Raw genomic sequence first — 18,634 nt, forward strand, 5'->3', positions numbered from 1 at the left:
ATACTGTTAAGAAAGCTGATTATGTGTATAATATACTCAAGTGTGAAGTGTTATCACCACTCAGCAGAGTCTGTCACTTTGGAATAAAAGAGCAACAATTTTGCATGACAACAAAACAGATGTAAGTAAAACAGATGTTATCAAAGACAGCACTGCTAACACAGATAGTCTTAATGAAACTCCAGCTGACAAAAAAAAAATATATATATGTGTGTGTATCATATATATAAAGACTGAGAGATAAAAACTGAACACAGATGACTGATCTCTCTCTTTAAATCCCCCATATCAAGAAAAAAAGGTTTGTTTTTCTTTTTGTTATTAGAGGAAAAAAAAAGGTACATAATGCACATGGACTACTGAAGGAGGGAGCTGGCAACACATCTGAGGAACACAGCACCCTTCCAACTTTTCCATGTAATAACATTGACCTTAGCTTTGGATGCAGCATCTCACCTGCCCTCTGGGCTGAAGGAACAGTGCAAGATAGCAGCCACTGCCAGGGCAGGGAAGAAGAAATCTCCAAGGAATGATGGTGTCCACCAGCGGGGGCTCATTCTGAGCAGACTGCATACCTTGAACACAGGCATGGCCACAGAGGAGGTGGCTACCTCCAAGTGGGAAGAGGAAGCAAAGGGGAGGGAAAAGCCAAACAGAAACAAACAAACAAAAAAATCATGTGACAGCTACAGAAGTTATCCATTAGAAAAATAAAGCCAAGCAAAATTAAAAAAAAAAAAAAACAAAAACAAAAAACCAACCTCTTGAAAGCTTATTTCAGCTTTAGATTGTTTACTGTAGTAAACAGGAACCTTACAAACCCTTTTTCATGGGAGCAGTACTTATTCATGTGAGCAGTCAGACTGAAGCAGGGAGGGGTGGCTAAAGTGAGCAAGGATGCTCATGGGCAAAAGGGCTGGCAACCACAAACTGTGCTTTCCAAATATCCTACCTTTCGAAATACAAATGATTCTTCATTGTAAACAGGGTTCAGACCATTGTTCATCACCATGCGTGTTCGAAATTCTTTACGTATCGTGTCCGTGGGTAAACCATACATATCCACTTCTACATACGTACCAATTTTTTTGTCTGATAAAAACTGACCAGATATGACCTGCAACATAACAACAGAGCAGTAAAGAAAAGCAATACAAAGTACATGGCATTTTATGAATACTGGAAATACTGGGGTTTTTTATTGACAGCAGTCTGAAAAATGCTTTATACGGAACAAATACATTTATTTAATCATATGAAACTTTCTCTTCGGAAGTACTGTCATCTATTGTGTGTCTTGAGTACAAATTGGTGAAAGGAAGGTATCGCTCTGCTTTTACTTAGGTAAAGGTTTTGAACTAATCACATGTCAGTCTAACTCCATATTATGTGTCTGGGAATTGTAGGATGCTTAAAAAGCAAACAAACAAAAAACCCACATGACTCCTCTATATGGTTATGTAAATAAAGATTTTTTGCAATTTTACTCCAAGTCAAGATTAATCTAGCCACAGCGGGTTAGTACTCCAGGGAGAATTTTTATTCCATTAAGATGATCTACTACTAAAAAATACAGCTTATCTTTTCATTACTATGATCAAGGAGGGAAGAAAAAAACCTGAAACACTATTTCACAGACCTAAGCTCATTTCTAGTCCTTTTTTTTTCATGATCTAACATTCTTCCAGGGAACACTCTGGATTAGAAATCTGAAGGTTATATGGCTTTGGGGTACCATCACTGCCTTCGGTCCACTCAACTCCTTTATAACAGAATTTATATGGAATTTTATACTAGTTTTAGTCACACAAGAAGAGTACGTGGCAAAATAAGTGATCTAAGAACTATCTCTAGTGATACTTAGAACTTATGTTCTCACCACCACATCCCACTTCCTTCTTGGAGGGACTGTACTGTCATTAACATTAAAGAAAAAAACATTAATAGAAAGTTTTTGTTCTTCTGGAGGTGCAAATGAAACTTAGGTCAATGGCTGATGTAATTCAAAAAGAACACGAGAAAATTCAGTAATAAAGTATAATAACAAACCATTTCTAGTTCTACTGTGTTCCACTCAGATCAAGTAAACACAGATGTCTTCGCCAGCAATATAAAAAACCCCAGTGGAAACAATTTGATGAAATCCACACAATCCAAACACATTTTCTGTAGACATCCTATTTCTGTTGACATTTAAACGTGATTTTGGATGTGATAAGATGACAGAAGTTTGTCTATTGCTGTTTTACCTGTACAGAACATGTTGCAGCAATTACACCATCTACAGGAGTTTCAGAGAAAGGGTCAAATGTTCGATCTGGTCGTCGCATGAAATCTGGTTTAAGTAGATACCTTATTTCAAGCAAAAGAAGAAGAAAATTATTCTTGTGTGGAAAATAAAATTCTATTAAATACAAATAAAATGGATGTTGTAGCTTTAAACAATGAACTCTCCTGCAGCACTGTAAAATACAGACTATCATTCTAGCTGCAAGTCTGAGGAAGTAAAAGGAAATATTACGGTTGTCTAGATTACAGACAGATGTTAATCTTAATTTTGAATTACCAGCTACTGAGAGATGAAATCAACCCTGGATTTCAAGATGAAAATAAATGTAATATAATCAAGGACATTTCAAAATAATTTAATAATACATTTTAAAAATACAGTGAGTTATCATATAATAAAAACTAGATGCCCTCATTTGTTTTAATTCTTTAACACTCTGGAAAAATACAGAAGGCTTACTCAGTCTTATTTTTTTAAATGAAGCAGTTCCATAGAGTCAAGACTCATAAAATAAATTTCAGCTTGAAGCCACTTTTTTCATCTCAGTTATAAAACCTTGGGGGAAACAGCTGATAATGTCAGTGCTGACAGATTATTAATTATAGCAGGCATGAAAGGTACTACCATAATAATGCTTACGATACATCCCTGAGGATTATACACTGGATCAACATATCAATGAAGCCGATACACACTCTGATGAATTAAAACCCAAGGATTCTGCCATCAAAATGAAATAGCAGTTGATCACAGAAATGCTGTGCTACACATGAAGGGTTCTCTTCCACTGGTGGGAAAAAAGTGTAACTGGATTCATCTTGCTAAATCTGCAGCCTGACAGACAACTGCTGTTACAAGATTGTTTTTTACCCACTCTTAGTCCCTCTAGTGAATCACTGGTACACAATGTTATAAAGGCCTAGACAGAATTCAGAAATAATTTTAAAATGCTGGAAAAATTCCAGTGGAAAAAAAGGTCAGTGTTTTCTCCCATTTTATAATATGGCTTCTGTTTAGGAAAGTAATATTCCTCATTTTTCTCACATTATAAACGTGTGTGATTTAATAATATTTTATTAATTTAAGGTAGGTTATGGGCAGAAGGGAACTATTAGAAACATCTTCAGCCTCTGCTTCTGGCCTGCTGAAATAAAAAATGCTGAAACTAGAGTGACTTGATCTTGTTTCACCAGCATGAAAACTGTAAATCAGAGTAAATTAAGGAGTACAGACAGAAGGAAGCGTAGTTTTTCTATTTTCATTGCCCCATGTGTTTTCTGTAACTGAAACAGCACCACATTTACAATGCATATCAAAATATTACCACTATATTACTGTAATACCAGAAGACTGACATAAGAATTAAGTAATTTAGTTTATAATGATGCCTGTCCTTAAAAGCATTTGGCAAGAGTGAATATGTGCTCTTTTACTATTCTTGTGGGTCAAACAAGAAAGGAGTCATAATGTGCCATAAAAATAGCTTTTTTTTTTCTTTTATTTTTGTTATGCTGACTGAAATGACCAGAGACTGCACCTTTGTCAAAACCAACAGCCTCTATCTGAAGAGCTCACAACTGAAATAAAGGCAAGGAGTGCCCAAGTATGATGTTGCCCATTCTGCAGATGAGGAGTTTTACCGAGTTTCATCTATTCAGATTTTTCTGAATAAGATTGCATTAGTAAAATAAATGTTTCTTTCCAGGATGAGCTTGGAGATTTCAATGTGTTTCTGGACTGTCATTTCCTATAATTCATTAAAATCTCCCCGTCCCTGTTAATGATTAGCCTATACTAGTAAGGTACAAACTCAACATTTGAGAAAAATCTATGATCACTTGAGCATCCTTTTTCATGCAAAAGTCAAGAGCAAGGACTTAAGAGAGATGAAACACTTCAGTATGCTCTGTGAAATCTGGTCTCCAGCTGAAGTACACAGATTAAAAAAAAGTTCCCTATGTATTAAGACTCAACCTGTCCAAGTAAATTTGGCAATTTTGTGAAATATGCAATGAATCTCCATTCTGTGGCATATCTTCAAAGAAAGGCTGAGAACAGAAGCTGAAGATGTATTTAAATAACTGTGTATGGTATCCATGATCTTCTTCATAATTTGCACACAAAGCCTCTTCTATCTCATCTTTCAAAACTAGGCATAATTAAAAATCATATTCATCAGAATACCTCCTTACAGGAGATAATTCTCCCTGAATTCTGCTAATTTCTACTCTTCACCTAGCGTCCCATTTTTCTTTTGTAACACATAATTAATAGTGACAAAATTTTATTAAAACCATAGTAAAGGATTCTGATACACAGTGACAACAGTTTAAATCATATTACTCACCCGCATGATCCATTATATTCAAATTTTCCTTGATTCAACTGCATTGCTAAATCTGTCAAGAGAGTAAAAATTACTATCTTTCCCTCTAAATAACACAGATCACGAACAACCTTTTTTAAAAAAAGAAAATAAGACCGTTTGTCCAGAATAATCAGTTTAAATGAAAACTAAATTTAATGCATATAAACCACACATATCTAAGAAATAAAAGGAAGCAATAGGAAAACTTGAGATTTCTTTACAGTAGTAGCAGCTTTATCAACCAAGCTGAGGTCTACACTGTGCTTAGAAAACACTCTCTCCCTGAATTCAAGCACACCTGGGTAGACAGAGAACCATCAGGCTGTGGTCACATTAAATGCCTGGGATGGGATTTCCATCATCTAATTTCTGGTATCTACAGTATAGATGTCTCCATTCCTGCTACTGATCTAGAGTAATTTTGAATAATGGAGGGAAACTGGCACTTTTAACAGTGCAATAATCTCATTCTAAGGCAGCCATATAAAACACACTAGACGAGACATCCTAGAAGTGTGTATTTGTCTACAACGGCCGTTGACAACTACCTCCGACAAAGCTGTTTGTATCCTAAAGTTTTAAAGAAGGTGAAATGAAGATTGCACTGGTTTTCTATGGACTTAATTGAATAAAATACCACAAAAAGAAACTGCAGAGATTACAGCAGCATTGCTTAGTTCCAACATTTAAAGCATCTGAATGTTATTCAAGACATTATTACGGCACTTGTACATAAAAAAAAATAGCAAACACATAACTCCCCTCCTCTCCAACCCTCTCCCAAACTTTTAAAAAAATAGGTTTTCCTGCAGGTTTCCAATTACACTAGAATACAATATTTTTGCTTAGCAATAACACAGGTATTCTCTTGCCCAACAGACTCTGCCTTCAAAAGGGACAAATTCTTTTGTATACATTCACTGTTACACAAAACACAAGATTCTCCTATGCCCTCATCAGTTATTATTTGCTTTACTGGGCAGCCTTAGCCTGTATTTCCTCAATTATTCTTCAGCCTGTCAGCACAGTTGGATCATAGAAGACTAATACAGGAAAGTTGCTCACTTCTAATTATACAATTAACACTTATTTTGCAATACAAAGAGGTTGAGAATGACATGCAGTGGGCAGAGACAGTGTTGGGAGATGAGTGAAGCTTGTCTATCTGCTCCAACCTCCAAATAACGTCCAGTAGAGTGCTTTACAAGTAGTGTATCCCACTACAGCTTTCTCTTTCCTCCACCGCTAGTGAAATCTGTGCAAAGCTTAGCAGGACAGAACTCAGGGTATGATTGCTAGGAGTGCCTGCAGTACCAAAGACACCATTTGGGGGCTGGGAGGTGAGAGGAGGGAAAAGCACAAAAGCACTATCACAGCTAGATAGAGAAAATGGAAAAAAATGGTCTGTTACATATATGACTGAAGACATTCCCAGATTAATTTAAAAACAAAAAACAAAACCAATCAAAAAAACCCCAACAACAAAATAACAAAAAACTCTACCCTGTTGGTTATACTCATACCTTCATTGAACAGGAACAATACATTCCTCTCCGTTTATGCTGTGGAGAGGCATTGCCATTCCCAGGCATCATTCTCTAAGCTGGGATCTCAGACCCCATCCTCTGATGCAGAACATGTCTCTTTAACACTGCATAATAACTGGTCTAGAAATGCATTTGGCACATAGTCATTACTTTTTGGCATCTTAATTTGTACACTCCTTCAGCTTTAGTTTGGAGACATGCACCCAACCATGCCAAAGCCGTGTTTTGTGAAAACAGTTATTTCCCTGTAATTAACACCTTTTATTAATAAAACATTATCATTTATGTGAAAAGTTACAGTAGTCTGTTATTTTTCCATGAAAGGGGACTGAATTTTCCTTCTATGTATGGCTTTTTATCATTCCTTGTCTTACGCTTCCATAATTCCAACCCTCCGTATTATTTAGCCATATGTCTGTTTCCTCAAAAAATGCCAGAAGCAAATCCATGGCATCTGTTTGAGTTATTGCCCAAGCCATTCTTTAGGATTGAGGTTCACTGGTCGCTGCTGCCTACCTGGGGTCTGATAGTTCAGTGAGACCATCTGGCAGCCAGCGTTCCAGAAAATTTGAGGCATGTAATTACTGGAATCCACTCGGCCTCCCTTTGGGTATATCCGACTCATTTGTCGTTTATTATAACTGTATAATTCATCAAGGAAAAGCAAATAAAAACATCATAGAAATGTACAGTCATATCCTGGTATCTTCAATATTTCTTACATTAATCTTACTATTTCTCATCCTATGAGCTACTTTCCTTTTTCCTTTATAGACACAAAGATTGTAAATCTAGAAAGGTACACTTGTTTATTTGTAGCATTAGTAGAGAAGTGGTATGAGGAGGTGAAAGGATACTTCACGAACTCAATAGCATGGGTCTTCAAATATCCTAGTCCAACTGATTCATTGAAAGAGGACATATTATGATGAATATTACGTTCTAGAAAGAAAAGACAAGACATTTTAAAACACTGCTGTAATGACAAATCAAAATTCAAAATCATGCACTATACATAATAGCAGGATATAGCATATTCTGGTCTGTTTCCCCATTAACTGTCACTCATAGAATCAAATTATACTGAAGAGAAATTTCATAATATTTTTGACTTGCCTTCTTCTTTCACTTCCTGGGATATCAACAAAACTTTCACTTTTTGTTTAAGGCAAAATTATTATTCAGAGCCTGTGTTGCGTGGCTAGATAAGGCAAAACAACGTGATAAATGGTCTAGTTTGCAAAATGAAGGCATCAGCTATCTGCTGACCACTGTGACAATCATGCTTACCTTACTTTACAGAAAGATGAACTAAAAAAAAAACAGTTTAGTGGGAAAGGACTATAGAATATAATCAACCTCAACAGCTTCATGTTCTCCCAGTAATTTAGTGACTCCATGTGGATGACTGACGGAATAACATGCTAACTTTACATTCAAGGAAACAGAGATCTAAAAATATACTGATGACGGTCACTAAACTATAAAAGTCTTATGTTATTTCTAAACTCAGAAAATGTAGAGATTAAAAAACTACCTAGAATAAACAGACAAATACTTTATTTCATTCAACCTTTTATGTTACCTTCTGCTACATCGAAACCTTGAAATTTTACAGGTTGAGCATAGTTGACCATTGTTGATAAATACGGATGTATATTGGTTGTGGCACCTACATATTTGTAAGATGCCATCCACGCTTGTTCGTCTTCAACAGTTACTAAACCCTGAAAACACATTGAAAAGAATAATCACTGTTTTTGTGTGCAAACACCAGTGTTGGCATTTTCAAATGTGATATAAAATTATACCCAAATCTGCAGAAAGTTAAAGAAAGTGCAAATTAATACAAGAAAAGTGGAAATTTGATGTCACAAATTAAGATTTATTTTCTTGCTGATATAGGCACCAAACACTCTCAATGTTACAGGATGCATGCACAAGGACTGATAACAGAAAAGCTCCTAAGCAGTGAGTAAATTTTACATTATGTTAGTAGGATAACTTTGGGATAAAAGATAAATATTACAACAGATTGAACAATGATGGGAGATAATGATCTACCTTTGTCAAATAAATTCCTAAGAACTGTGATTTAATGCACATTTTCTCATAGTGGTGGGGTAATGCATACTTGGTATTGAGTGGAACATTCTCAACATCAAAACTAAAATAGGTTCAATTGCTAATCTTTACTAATAAAGGCAGACCAAAATATAGGGATTGCAGCCTTCATTGGACAAACAGATGTCACAAGACCAACATCAGACGCAGTACCAAGCTCATATTCCTGGCCACTTAAAATGATAAAAATCTGAATCCATCATTCACATAAAGATGAACTATATTTATAACACAACTTCAAAAGTTTTTTACAAGTATCTCATCTGCTAGAAATCCACAACAGGAAGCGCTTCTCATGTGGATCTATCTGTCCAACTTTTGCCTTTCCCTAAACCAGTTTGAAACACATTGTTTTCACTGAAAGAAAGAAAGAAAAGAAAAAGAAAGATCTCTGTCAATCTAAGCAAACTCTGCAAGGCTTACTGTTCATGGCATGCACACTTTTGCTTGTCCTCCTACCAATGAACCAGTTACCAAAAAACCTAACCTAGTGCAGGCTGACAGTGAACTTTTGCAAGGAAGTACTAAGTATATACAAAAATTATTACAGTACAGCTTTTTACCATCAGAATGCAACCCAGGTTTGTCAGAAAGTTCTCCTCCATTATTTTATCAGGAAACAGTAATAACAGGAAGCATTGCAAAGTCCTTTCTCAGGCAGTAAGTCTCAGCATCTCTAGCAGCACTAAAGCATGGACGAAGAACGCAGTTCACAGTACCTACACTACTGCAACTCATTTACCCAGGAGATAGGAGAGGAAAGGAGATGTGAAACTACTTGCCACTATTACAGGCATGTACCTCCACCTGCCAAATAGTGTGGACACATTTCAAAAAATGAATTCAATGTGAAGTGAAATAATTTATGCCTTGATATGATAAGATGATTACAGCCACAAGGAGGGTTATTTTCTGACTGCATAGAATAGCTGAGTTACCACAGTGAGTCCACGTGCACATGGTTTTATGTGCATTTTAGACTGAATTAAACTTATCACCAGGGCTCAGCCCAACTGCTTTTCAGGAATCCACATACTGAGTGTTCACAGATCTGCTCCCTAAATATGCCACATGGTATATACTTTTATGAGTTACTAGGTCTGTTAATGGAGTTTAGATCAAATTAAGGCCAAATTTCTTCAAAGTAACTAGTCATTTTCACTGTCTTCATTTTTGGGAGGCCAGTAACTCAGAAAGAACTGACCACCCACCTTCCAAAAACCAGGCTCCTTCAATGTGCCTCCTGCTGACTGCTCAGAATTGCTAATCCTATGTTACCATCTTGATCCATAAACATCTAAGTAATGAATTACAGTGAAAAGGAAGTCAAAGGGGATTATGCATGCCTTACTGCCAAGGCAATAGTACTCCGCAGACTATAGCTGTATCACTGCATTACTGACACACTGGCTCTAAGAAAATGTTCTGAGACAATCTACTGTCATTGATTTTATCTTATTTACTTGCAGACCCATAATTATTAGAGTGAATGGGCTATACTCTTTGCAGTGTTCACAACTTTAAAAATTAGAAAGGGGTAAGGACGGAATGTTTCTTAAAGCCTAGGGAAACAAAGGAATGGTTACAACAGCACATGACCCTTTCCAGGGGCTAGAGAAAACAATGGGGGAAAGTTGATCTCTCTAGGTTATTTACACCTCCCCACCCCTCAAGAAATGAAGCAGAACCCACTTAGAAAACAACAGACTGAAACAAAGTGTGGTTACAAACAGAAGCAGCTTTGATGAGAGAAGAGAAGGAAGAAGAGTTGAAGGAGGTGGGAAGAGTCTTACAGAAGGGATTCCTGGGAGAAGATAAATGCAGAAGTTCCAAGGGAAAGCAAAAGGAAGAAAAAGAGAGAGGAAAACAAAGTGCAGTCAGGGTAAGGGAAGAGGGAAAAAAAGAAGTAGGATGATACATCTTAACACCATTCAAAGATCTGCTGTTTCCCAGTGCATCACATTTGAGACTGAGACCAAACACTTGTAAGGAGGCAAAAATCATGCACTCCTGCCTGTCCCCAAATATTCTGACAGCCCTAACCCCAGTATAAAAGTACTGCAGAAGAAACCCTAGAGGAGAAAAAGAGGTAGAGTCACTTTCAAAAATACTCTATAGGTGCAGTGAAGCTGTGAATAAAATTGTTAAACCACTAAGAATGCATGGTAAGTAATATGTATGTTAGATATAAAGCAATAAAACAAACTACATAACATCCTACGTGTCACCTTTTTATTGTTTTCTTGCTCAGAATCTTCAGCAGCCTAAGGGAAAAAAATATATATACATTACCCAAAGAAAAAGCAACAGGAAACACCCACAGTAAGGAAAAAAAAATCCTCAAAAAGTTAATGCATTTAGCAAAAAATATACGCTTTTCTACCTTCCTGTGTGGCTCACCTGTCCCATACATTTGCAAAAATTTGTAGCTTCTTTCAAATCTGGGTACACAAGGATATGAAATTCAACAGCTGGCTAGTGATGGAAATAGGAGGGAAGATGCCAGACAGTTAAGCTCAAACCTGTGCTATCACACTAGATGCTGGGGACAGGAATTTTCAGAGAAGAATGAAAGAATGACACACCTGGACAACACAAAAGATCATCTGACCTAGATATGCCCAGGCTCTGAAAACTTAAGGGTTAAGGCTATTGTAAACTGTGCTTTAAATGTCCACATTTGGAAAAGGCCTATCTCAAGATGTTATTTGCAATAGGAAGGTCTGCTGTCTATCTTCAATTACAAGCTGCCACTACTGAGAATCTTAGGCAGATAAATGTTGACTTGGCACTGAAGGTACATTCCTAAAGAATAAGGATTGAGTCACTGATCAGCAAAAAAGCAGAGAAGTTACCCAACGGTATATGCTAAGGATGAGTGACTAATCTGAAAAAAAAAAACAACCCAAAACCCCCAAACCCCAAAACGCTCAGGTAGTTAAGAACCAGCTGACTTAGTAAGTGAAACCAGCCCTAGAAGTTAAACAATAATTCATTAGGAGGATTCATAAAAGTCCTGAAGAAACAAAGATGTTGACTTGGAGAGATACCAAGAAGGCAGGTCTGATGTCTCAGTGATACTGCTACAGACATACTGCCACGGGCAATCTGTGCTATATAAGATTTTCCATACCTATATTTCTATTTGGAGTAAGATCCAAAGGTAGCCAGGCAGGAGAGAATTAGTAGTCAAAATACTTGAGTGACAGAGGAGCATGATCTGATAAGATACCTTAGCACTCACATGTGGGGTTTTTTTCCTGTTAGAAGCAGCAATAACGCCTTCAGTACCAGAACAGGCTGAGTTTTGAATTCCAATTTTCTGTATCTAATTACTGTCAAGTAATATTCAAGTTACGGAGCACAGAATGATAAACTGTACTAAATCAGGTATGAGTGGAATAAAGGGGACTCTTACCCTGCCTGCCAGCTGGCTCTCTGGTATAGCCCCACTTCCACACTACCCCACTGGGGCATGATCATTCTATATGGCCTTCATTGCTGCAGGTGGAAGGCAGGATCTACCCTAAGAGTAACAATAAAAATTGACCCAGGGAATCCCTGTAACAGACACACAGAATGCAGCCTTGCAAGAAAACATTGTTGAGCAAGGAAGCTGATATTCTACCTCATATTAGGGCTCTGCCACTGAGATGCAAAGTCAAGTATCAGAGGCAGGAGCGAGAAACTGCTTGCTGTCTTTAATTAGTATTCTTGATCAAATCCTCCACTTATACACTGTTTCCCTACATACTTAGTGTGTTTCCTCAATAAGTATTCTACCCGAACAAGCAGAGAGTCTTTTCGGCTACAAAATTCTGTCTTCTCATGAACCTAAAGATACAGAATCTGGTGACATTCTTTTGACTCTTCTGACAACATGTGCTGTGACACTTCCACAACACAGAGGGTCTTTTACACCCACTTCCATGGAAAGCTTCCAAAGAAATATATATAAAAAGCAATCCCACCTTTTTGACACTGATGGCAACAGCTTCTTTTTGACTGTAATCATCTACATTAAGGTCACTTCCAAATTTGTACTCTGGATGAGCTTCTTCTTCCTGGTCAGCTGCACAGGAAAGAAAAAGGATCAGTGCAAAAAAAAAAAAAGCAACTGCTGGGTTTGTGTGAGACATGAAACAAATGACAGTTAAACACATAGATTTGATTTGGGCATTTTTTTTTAAGAGAGAACTGAAATTCAGGGTATTAGATTTCCAAGCATTAGTTGTAAATTACAGCTAAGGCCTGAGATTTTTACAGTTTTGCCATGGTTAGTAAGAGACATTTTATTTACTGTATTTTTGAAGGAATCAGTAATTTGCTTAGCAAAAGTGGAAAAAAAAATCCAATAGCCTTGGCGGAAATAACAAGAAACGAAGACAGAGCTCTTCAAATAAAGTTGTAAAAAGTTGACGGTGTCCAGGCTTCTCACGTGCATTGTTAGAGTCTCCTTATGTGCCCCTACTATAGGGAATCATTTTCATTTGCTTTTAAGGTGATTTTTCCATTAGAACCTGGTGTACTTAAAGAAGCTAAAAGGCCTCTTACAAACACAAAACCATTAATCACATTATTCATATGGATTTAAAGAATAATTTTAGAAAATACTTATTTGAGCCTCTTGGTAGCCTAGCATGTAATTAATAACACAGCACAATAAGAACACTATTAGGAATAAGCATTCCACTGGAAATCAGCCTGCAAAGCAACAGAATCTCCTCTGTGCTCCTTGATCACCTGAAGAAAGATACTGAGAGGCCTCTCCAAAAAAATTGTACTTCACACTTTTTTAGCATTGCAAGGACAGATGCCAAGATTTGGATCACAAAGAATATCTTTTGTGAGGGCTTCTACTGACTGCAAGAGCAGTGGGTTTGTGCTGGGGAGAGGAGGAAATAAAGGAGAGGACCAAGGGGTAGACTAAAGCTGGGATGTTCAGTATGACATGGGTCACAGGCCAGTACCTTGGGTCAGACACTTGCAAGCAATGCACAGTTTACCTCTTCTGAAGGTAGACATTTAAAACAGACAAGGTGAATCATACCCTAGATATGTCTATTTTTCTCTGTTGGCCATAAACACATTCCACATCACTGGCTCAGATCCAGAGGTTTACACTGAACATATCTGAAGTTTGGCAAGAAAAATCCTATCCCTCATTTTATCCTTTTAAAGTATAATGCAATAATCCAATCTGATGAAGTATTAAAAAGAGTGACAAAATCTGATTTCAAAGCAAAGATTATAGCTTCCCAGTCTCACGCACGTACACATACACACAGTGAAAATCTGACTAAGTTGCTGCTCCAGTATGACTTCTGAACAGTAAGTGGAAACTAAAATTACTACTAGTACCACCTATTGAGCTCATGTTCCTAATGCAGTCTGCCACAGAGGCAGAAGCAGCTGTGGTATGTATGTGAGATGAGATGGTAAGGCTGGAGGTCTGTATAAATGGTCCTGCACTGAGCCCAGACTTACAGCTGCTGCCACAGCTTGTGGGCATGTGTGTACTGTGCATACTACACTAGCTGCTCAGGCCGGCCTCCTGATTTACCACAGGCAATTTTTGAGAGCCCTTCTCTATGAAATTCTCACCACTTTCTATTTCTTCTTCATTATCATCCTCTAGGATATTTACAGGAGCAGCAGTTTCCCCAGCTTCCATCATCTTTTTCAGAGCATCAAGCTGCTCTGTTAATAAGAAAAATAAAAATAAATTAGTCATGACATGAACAGTTTGTAGCACAAAGAAACACATGAGGACAATTACAAATGATTCTCTAATCCCAAGAGCTACTTTTATTTATGAGTTCTCTAAGTTTTCAGTTAGCAATAAAATTTTACAGAGTACAAGCATCATTAGACATACACTTTTGTTAGATCTGAAAAGTGGTCAGTAAGGGCTGTACTCAAAGCTCACTGAAGTTACGAAAAATATTTCCACAGGCTTCAAAGGGTCTTTGGAGCAAGCATATTACTTCTTCAAAGAATAAATAGACAGCTATCATTTTGGTGTTTGATCTATGCAAATGGAGGCAAAGTGCTTGGATTTTCAATTGTGTTCCCATGTGTATTTCAGTTAGACAGCATGAACACAATCATGTATGACTGAAGCCAGTGGAAGGTCTGCATGCTTATCTTTGTATGGAGAAGGACCAGGGTTTATCGCTACAGCCACACTGGAAACTAATACAGCAACATTATTATTATTGAAAGAAGATAAATATTAGAACTGGCAACAACAGCATGAGGAGTAATCTGAAATTCCATCTCATTTTATGCTTATCCTGGAAAAACACAGTATTGCAAACATACCAGTGCAGGCAGAATTTACAGGAGATTCTATCTGTGTTATATTTTGCCTCAACCAAGCAATCTGATGAGAGTCCAAGGATTACATTTCTAGGTCTATCTCTGCCTATGCTACATGCTGATATTAAGGCCTAGACTCTGGCGCTCATATGAAACACAAGGGCAAACAAAGTGTCATTTACATATAATTCATATTCTTCCAGCACTAAAATACAAGCTATTTGGAAACTTTTAGTAATAAAGACTATTCATATCTGTCTGGACTTTCGTTTAATTTAACACTTGACAAGCTTTACTTACTTTTCTCTACTTCAGGTTTCAGCCTCTTGTTCTTTATGAGAATCTTTCTTCTGAGGTCGTTAGGAGAAGGTAAGGCTTTACCTGGATCAAGCTGTAAAATAATTTAAAGAAAAGGCTTAATAACAGCTATTTGGCCTTTTTGTACCCCTATTGGGGATTCTGACTGTAGGACAGCAATGTAAGGGGCAGTGAACAAGCAGTGCCACCTCAGGCACAACCCTGGGAGGTAGGTGTGACTGTAGTTAGTTATATTGTCTCCTCTGCTTCTTCCCTATCCCACGGGAAAGCTGTGCTCACGTAAATTGCTGGCTGAAGCCAGCACATTGGTCTCCAGCCTATGCCATCCTCAGCTGCGCTGGTAAAACATCTCCTCCTCACTCCTGCCTAGCAGCGGGCATGAATGTGACCTAGGACTCTTCATCAAAAGACTTCTTACTTTCCACCTCTCCCTGTGGTTCACACCCAGTCCAAGTCACAGTTTAGCCCATTATCATTTGACCTCTAAATAAGTCACCTTTTATAGTCCCTTCAAGCTGTGAGGCAAGTGAGGCAGCCCACACATACTTACAGAGTAGAAATGGGCTGGCACTGGTGAATGGAAAACTACCCAGTCCTTAGCTAGGTAATGAGGACTATTTTTGCCAGGGCTACAGGGTCACATCTTCAGTATTTGTGAAAGGCAAATGGCAAGTTTCACGTACATAAGGAAGTACTACTAAAAGGTTTGTTCCAGTTTGGGGAAGGAGAAAAAATATTATTGAGGAAAGAAAAAGTACAAAATCCTCTGATTTAAGCCCCATCACATGATTGAAGCTAAGAAACAGAGATCTGGGTATGGTAATTAGCACCGTCTGCACCTCAGCCTTGCTAAGATTATTATGCAGGGAGTTACTGGTATCATGGAATGTGGTTTCCAGTGAACCACAAGTGATAGAGGAGTAGAAGATATTTCCGGGAGTAGTAAAAACTCTTAGAATAAATATTCTGATATTCTTATCCTTAAATCCAACTCAGAGCTATGCAGAAGCAGCTTTCTAGATGAAGAAACAAAAGAACAAAGCACCACGACTTGAAACCAAATAAAAGCAGCAGAGGTGACAACAACCCAGAAAAAAAAAAAATAAAATCAGCCCAACCCAACCTCACAAGAATAGGTGCAAACCTCCTTACAGGAGGGTAATGATTATCCACAACCACCAGGCTAGCTCAGTCATGGGAGTTTCAGCGTGTAATTCCACTAGATGTCAGTGCCACAGAGCTCATTTATCCCCAGACTTCCAGCATGCCAGTCTGCATCCCCAAGCACAGGGCATAGCTGGATGCCCATTTGGACAAATATTTGCTTTTACTTAAAACCAAATCTGCTTCAGCCAGTGCCATGTCTCTCAAGTGTGCCCTCCTCAGTCAGTCAAGGTATCAGAAACCAAGCGCTCATAAAATACACGGTTCAAGCTCCTCTTGCCACCTCTGCAATATCTGCTTTCAGAGCACCTGGGGACTGAATTCATCCACAAGGAGGAATGGACATAAAATGCAGAATGCTCAGTAGTTTCACAGGGCACCGGCAGCTGAGTCTTAAGACTGGGCCCTGAGGTAGCAGCATGGCAGCCTTTGGCCAGCTCCATTTTAGGCTTCCCTGAAAGCTGCTGGAAGCTGTCATTTGTGAGGAATGTGGCTGGCAAGCTGCTACATACGTTAGAGGGGAACGCTGCAGATTTAGTTCTTTGGGATGCACTTTTCAGGGCAACAACCTGATAATCACTGAGCCTTGTGTGTTGCTGTCCCTGCAACGTGCAAGGAAGCCCCATGATAATGCCAGGAGGCCCCTTTGCAGGGGTCACATGGACAGAGGCTGATAAGTAAAGCAGAGCTCTCTTTGCCATGGTCCCCCCCAGCACTAATGAGCATCTGCAGGTTTTGGGTGGCTGCTGGCAGACATTGAGCACATTGCTCAGGAGAGTAAGGAAGGCCTGGAGGAGTAGTTGCAAGCACTGGGTATCAAGCTATTAAAGTCTCAAATATTGTGGTTGTGAAGGAGTGGCTATCATTATCTCCTGCCATGCAGAAGAGTGAAGTGCATGCAGATTACTAGTGTGCACTTGATAGTCCAAATGAGACTGCAGGGAACTCTAGGTACTTAATTTAATTCTTAATGCAGTAGTGGGGGCCACCTAGACTGCAGGACCTGATCTGGAGCATGAAGCATGCAAAATGCAGCTGAAAGAAGAGGCTTCCTCAGCTGAGACCATGCAATTTATAATTAATTGGTTTTCAACAGTGACTGGCAATTTCAGAGTAATGTATGACCTGCAAATACAATGTATGTGGTCTATTTTATGTAGCTGCTGATATTAGGTCACACATAAAGGGGATGGATTTCCCCAGGCTGCTCACCAGAGCCCTGTACAGAAGAGATGAAACAAAACACATAAGGACAAGTTTGTACCAAAAAGCATAGATATCCAAAATCACTAGTCATTTCTGAAAGCACAGGACTGGCAGTGAACAGCACTCTAGGTGATATGATCCCAGTTTATGATCTCTTTTAAATACAGTCAATATAAAAAACAAAAATAATACAAAGACTGGCAGAATACAACATACTGGATGCGTTTCTAGAGGCTGCTTCAACAGGAGATCTCCAAAAAGATCTTCACAGTATTTTGACATCTTGTACTGTTGATATTTGCTGGAAAAGATAATGATGGTTAATTTTTAAATATAAAAAAGAGATCACTATTATTCAGCAAAATAGAATAATACTAAGTAATGTAGATATCCCGATTTATATACTGGCCCCTTGCTCACAACTGAGAAGTATTACTTTACTGTAATTAAAGTGTCAATAAAAGTCTATTATTGGACATATGAATTTAGTAAGGCCAAAAAGGTAAATTAACTGAATCCCACACAACCTACAGAATATCCAAATATATTTCACAACTTTACCACAGATAGAAATATTGCCATTATTAAGCTAGATAAAGATTGACTGGCATATTAAAATAAAGTGTCTTCCAAGTAGCATTCAGTATACCTGTCTATCCCTACACAGTTTTTAGGTACACTCAAATTACAGTATGTTTGAGCTGTATTGTGTCTCTCATACATTGCACTATAAAACAAACAAAAAAACCAAAACCAGGCACTATATACCTGCAGTGATTTTCAAATGAAAGAATGACAGGATACTCTGATGTAACAAATGCTGTTTCCTTAATGGCTTGAATTACATCCTTTAAAACGCAATAATAGGATTCAAGTTAGAGCAGATCAAATCACAACCATAACGAAAGAAACTTTTTGTTCTCCACCCCACTCCAAGAAACACAGAGCTGAGTCTCAAATGTGCCAAGTGAAGGCAGAACTAGAACAAACTGTATGCTCCTTCTTCTCTGTTTCCCCACAGCAATGCCAACTCAGTGCCCAACAGGTGCCTCGCTGCACCTGCAGCAGTGATGGCAGCTTCACCCAGGACCCATTGATGCTACCCCTGGATCTGCTGCTGTATTCTCTTGCCAGGGAGAATTTCTACTTCCACAATAACCCCTGCATCTTTAGGCTGTTTCCACAGCTAAGGAACTTCTCAGACAACCGAGAACATATTTATTCTATGGTGCAAAGAGCCACAGGGTGTGAAAACATGAAGCAAAACAAACAAGCCTGCTTCATGCCATTTCTGTG

General features: G+C 38.2%; 1 protein-coding gene across 7 annotated transcripts in view; it reads right to left on the reverse strand.

Annotated features, from left to right (window-relative positions):
• The window catches only part of PLCB4 (phospholipase C beta 4), a 211,740-nt gene that overhangs the window by 40,597 nt on the left and 152,509 nt on the right, over window positions 1-18,634 (reverse strand). For 6 of the 7 annotated variants that reach the window (XM_064446788.1, XM_064446791.1, XM_064446789.1 and 3 more), the window contains 12 exons: window positions 18,107-18,186; window positions 17,555-17,639; window positions 14,951-15,041; window positions 13,934-14,029; window positions 12,301-12,401; window positions 10,558-10,593; window positions 7,791-7,932; window positions 7,063-7,147; window positions 6,722-6,846; window positions 4,638-4,689; window positions 2,250-2,352; window positions 953-1,117 (listed from right to left, as the gene is read on the reverse strand). In XM_064446788.1, coding sequence (XP_064302858.1) covers window positions 953-1,117; window positions 2,250-2,352; window positions 4,638-4,689; window positions 6,722-6,846; window positions 7,063-7,147; window positions 7,791-7,932; window positions 10,558-10,593; window positions 12,301-12,401; window positions 13,934-14,029; window positions 14,951-15,041; window positions 17,555-17,639; window positions 18,107-18,186 — 1,161 coding nt within the window. The remainder of the gene's footprint in view (window positions 1-952; window positions 1,118-2,249; window positions 2,353-4,637; window positions 4,690-6,721; window positions 6,847-7,062; window positions 7,148-7,790; window positions 7,933-10,557; window positions 10,594-12,300; window positions 12,402-13,933; window positions 14,030-14,950; window positions 15,042-17,554; window positions 17,640-18,106; window positions 18,187-18,634) is intronic. The other variant, XM_064446795.1, reaches the window with a different exon arrangement.

The sequence above is a fragment of the Phalacrocorax carbo genome, chromosome 3 (assembly GCF_963921805.1).
Source record: "Phalacrocorax carbo chromosome 3, bPhaCar2.1, whole genome shotgun sequence".
Classification (NCBI taxonomy): domain Eukaryota; kingdom Metazoa; phylum Chordata; class Aves; order Suliformes; family Phalacrocoracidae; genus Phalacrocorax; species Phalacrocorax carbo.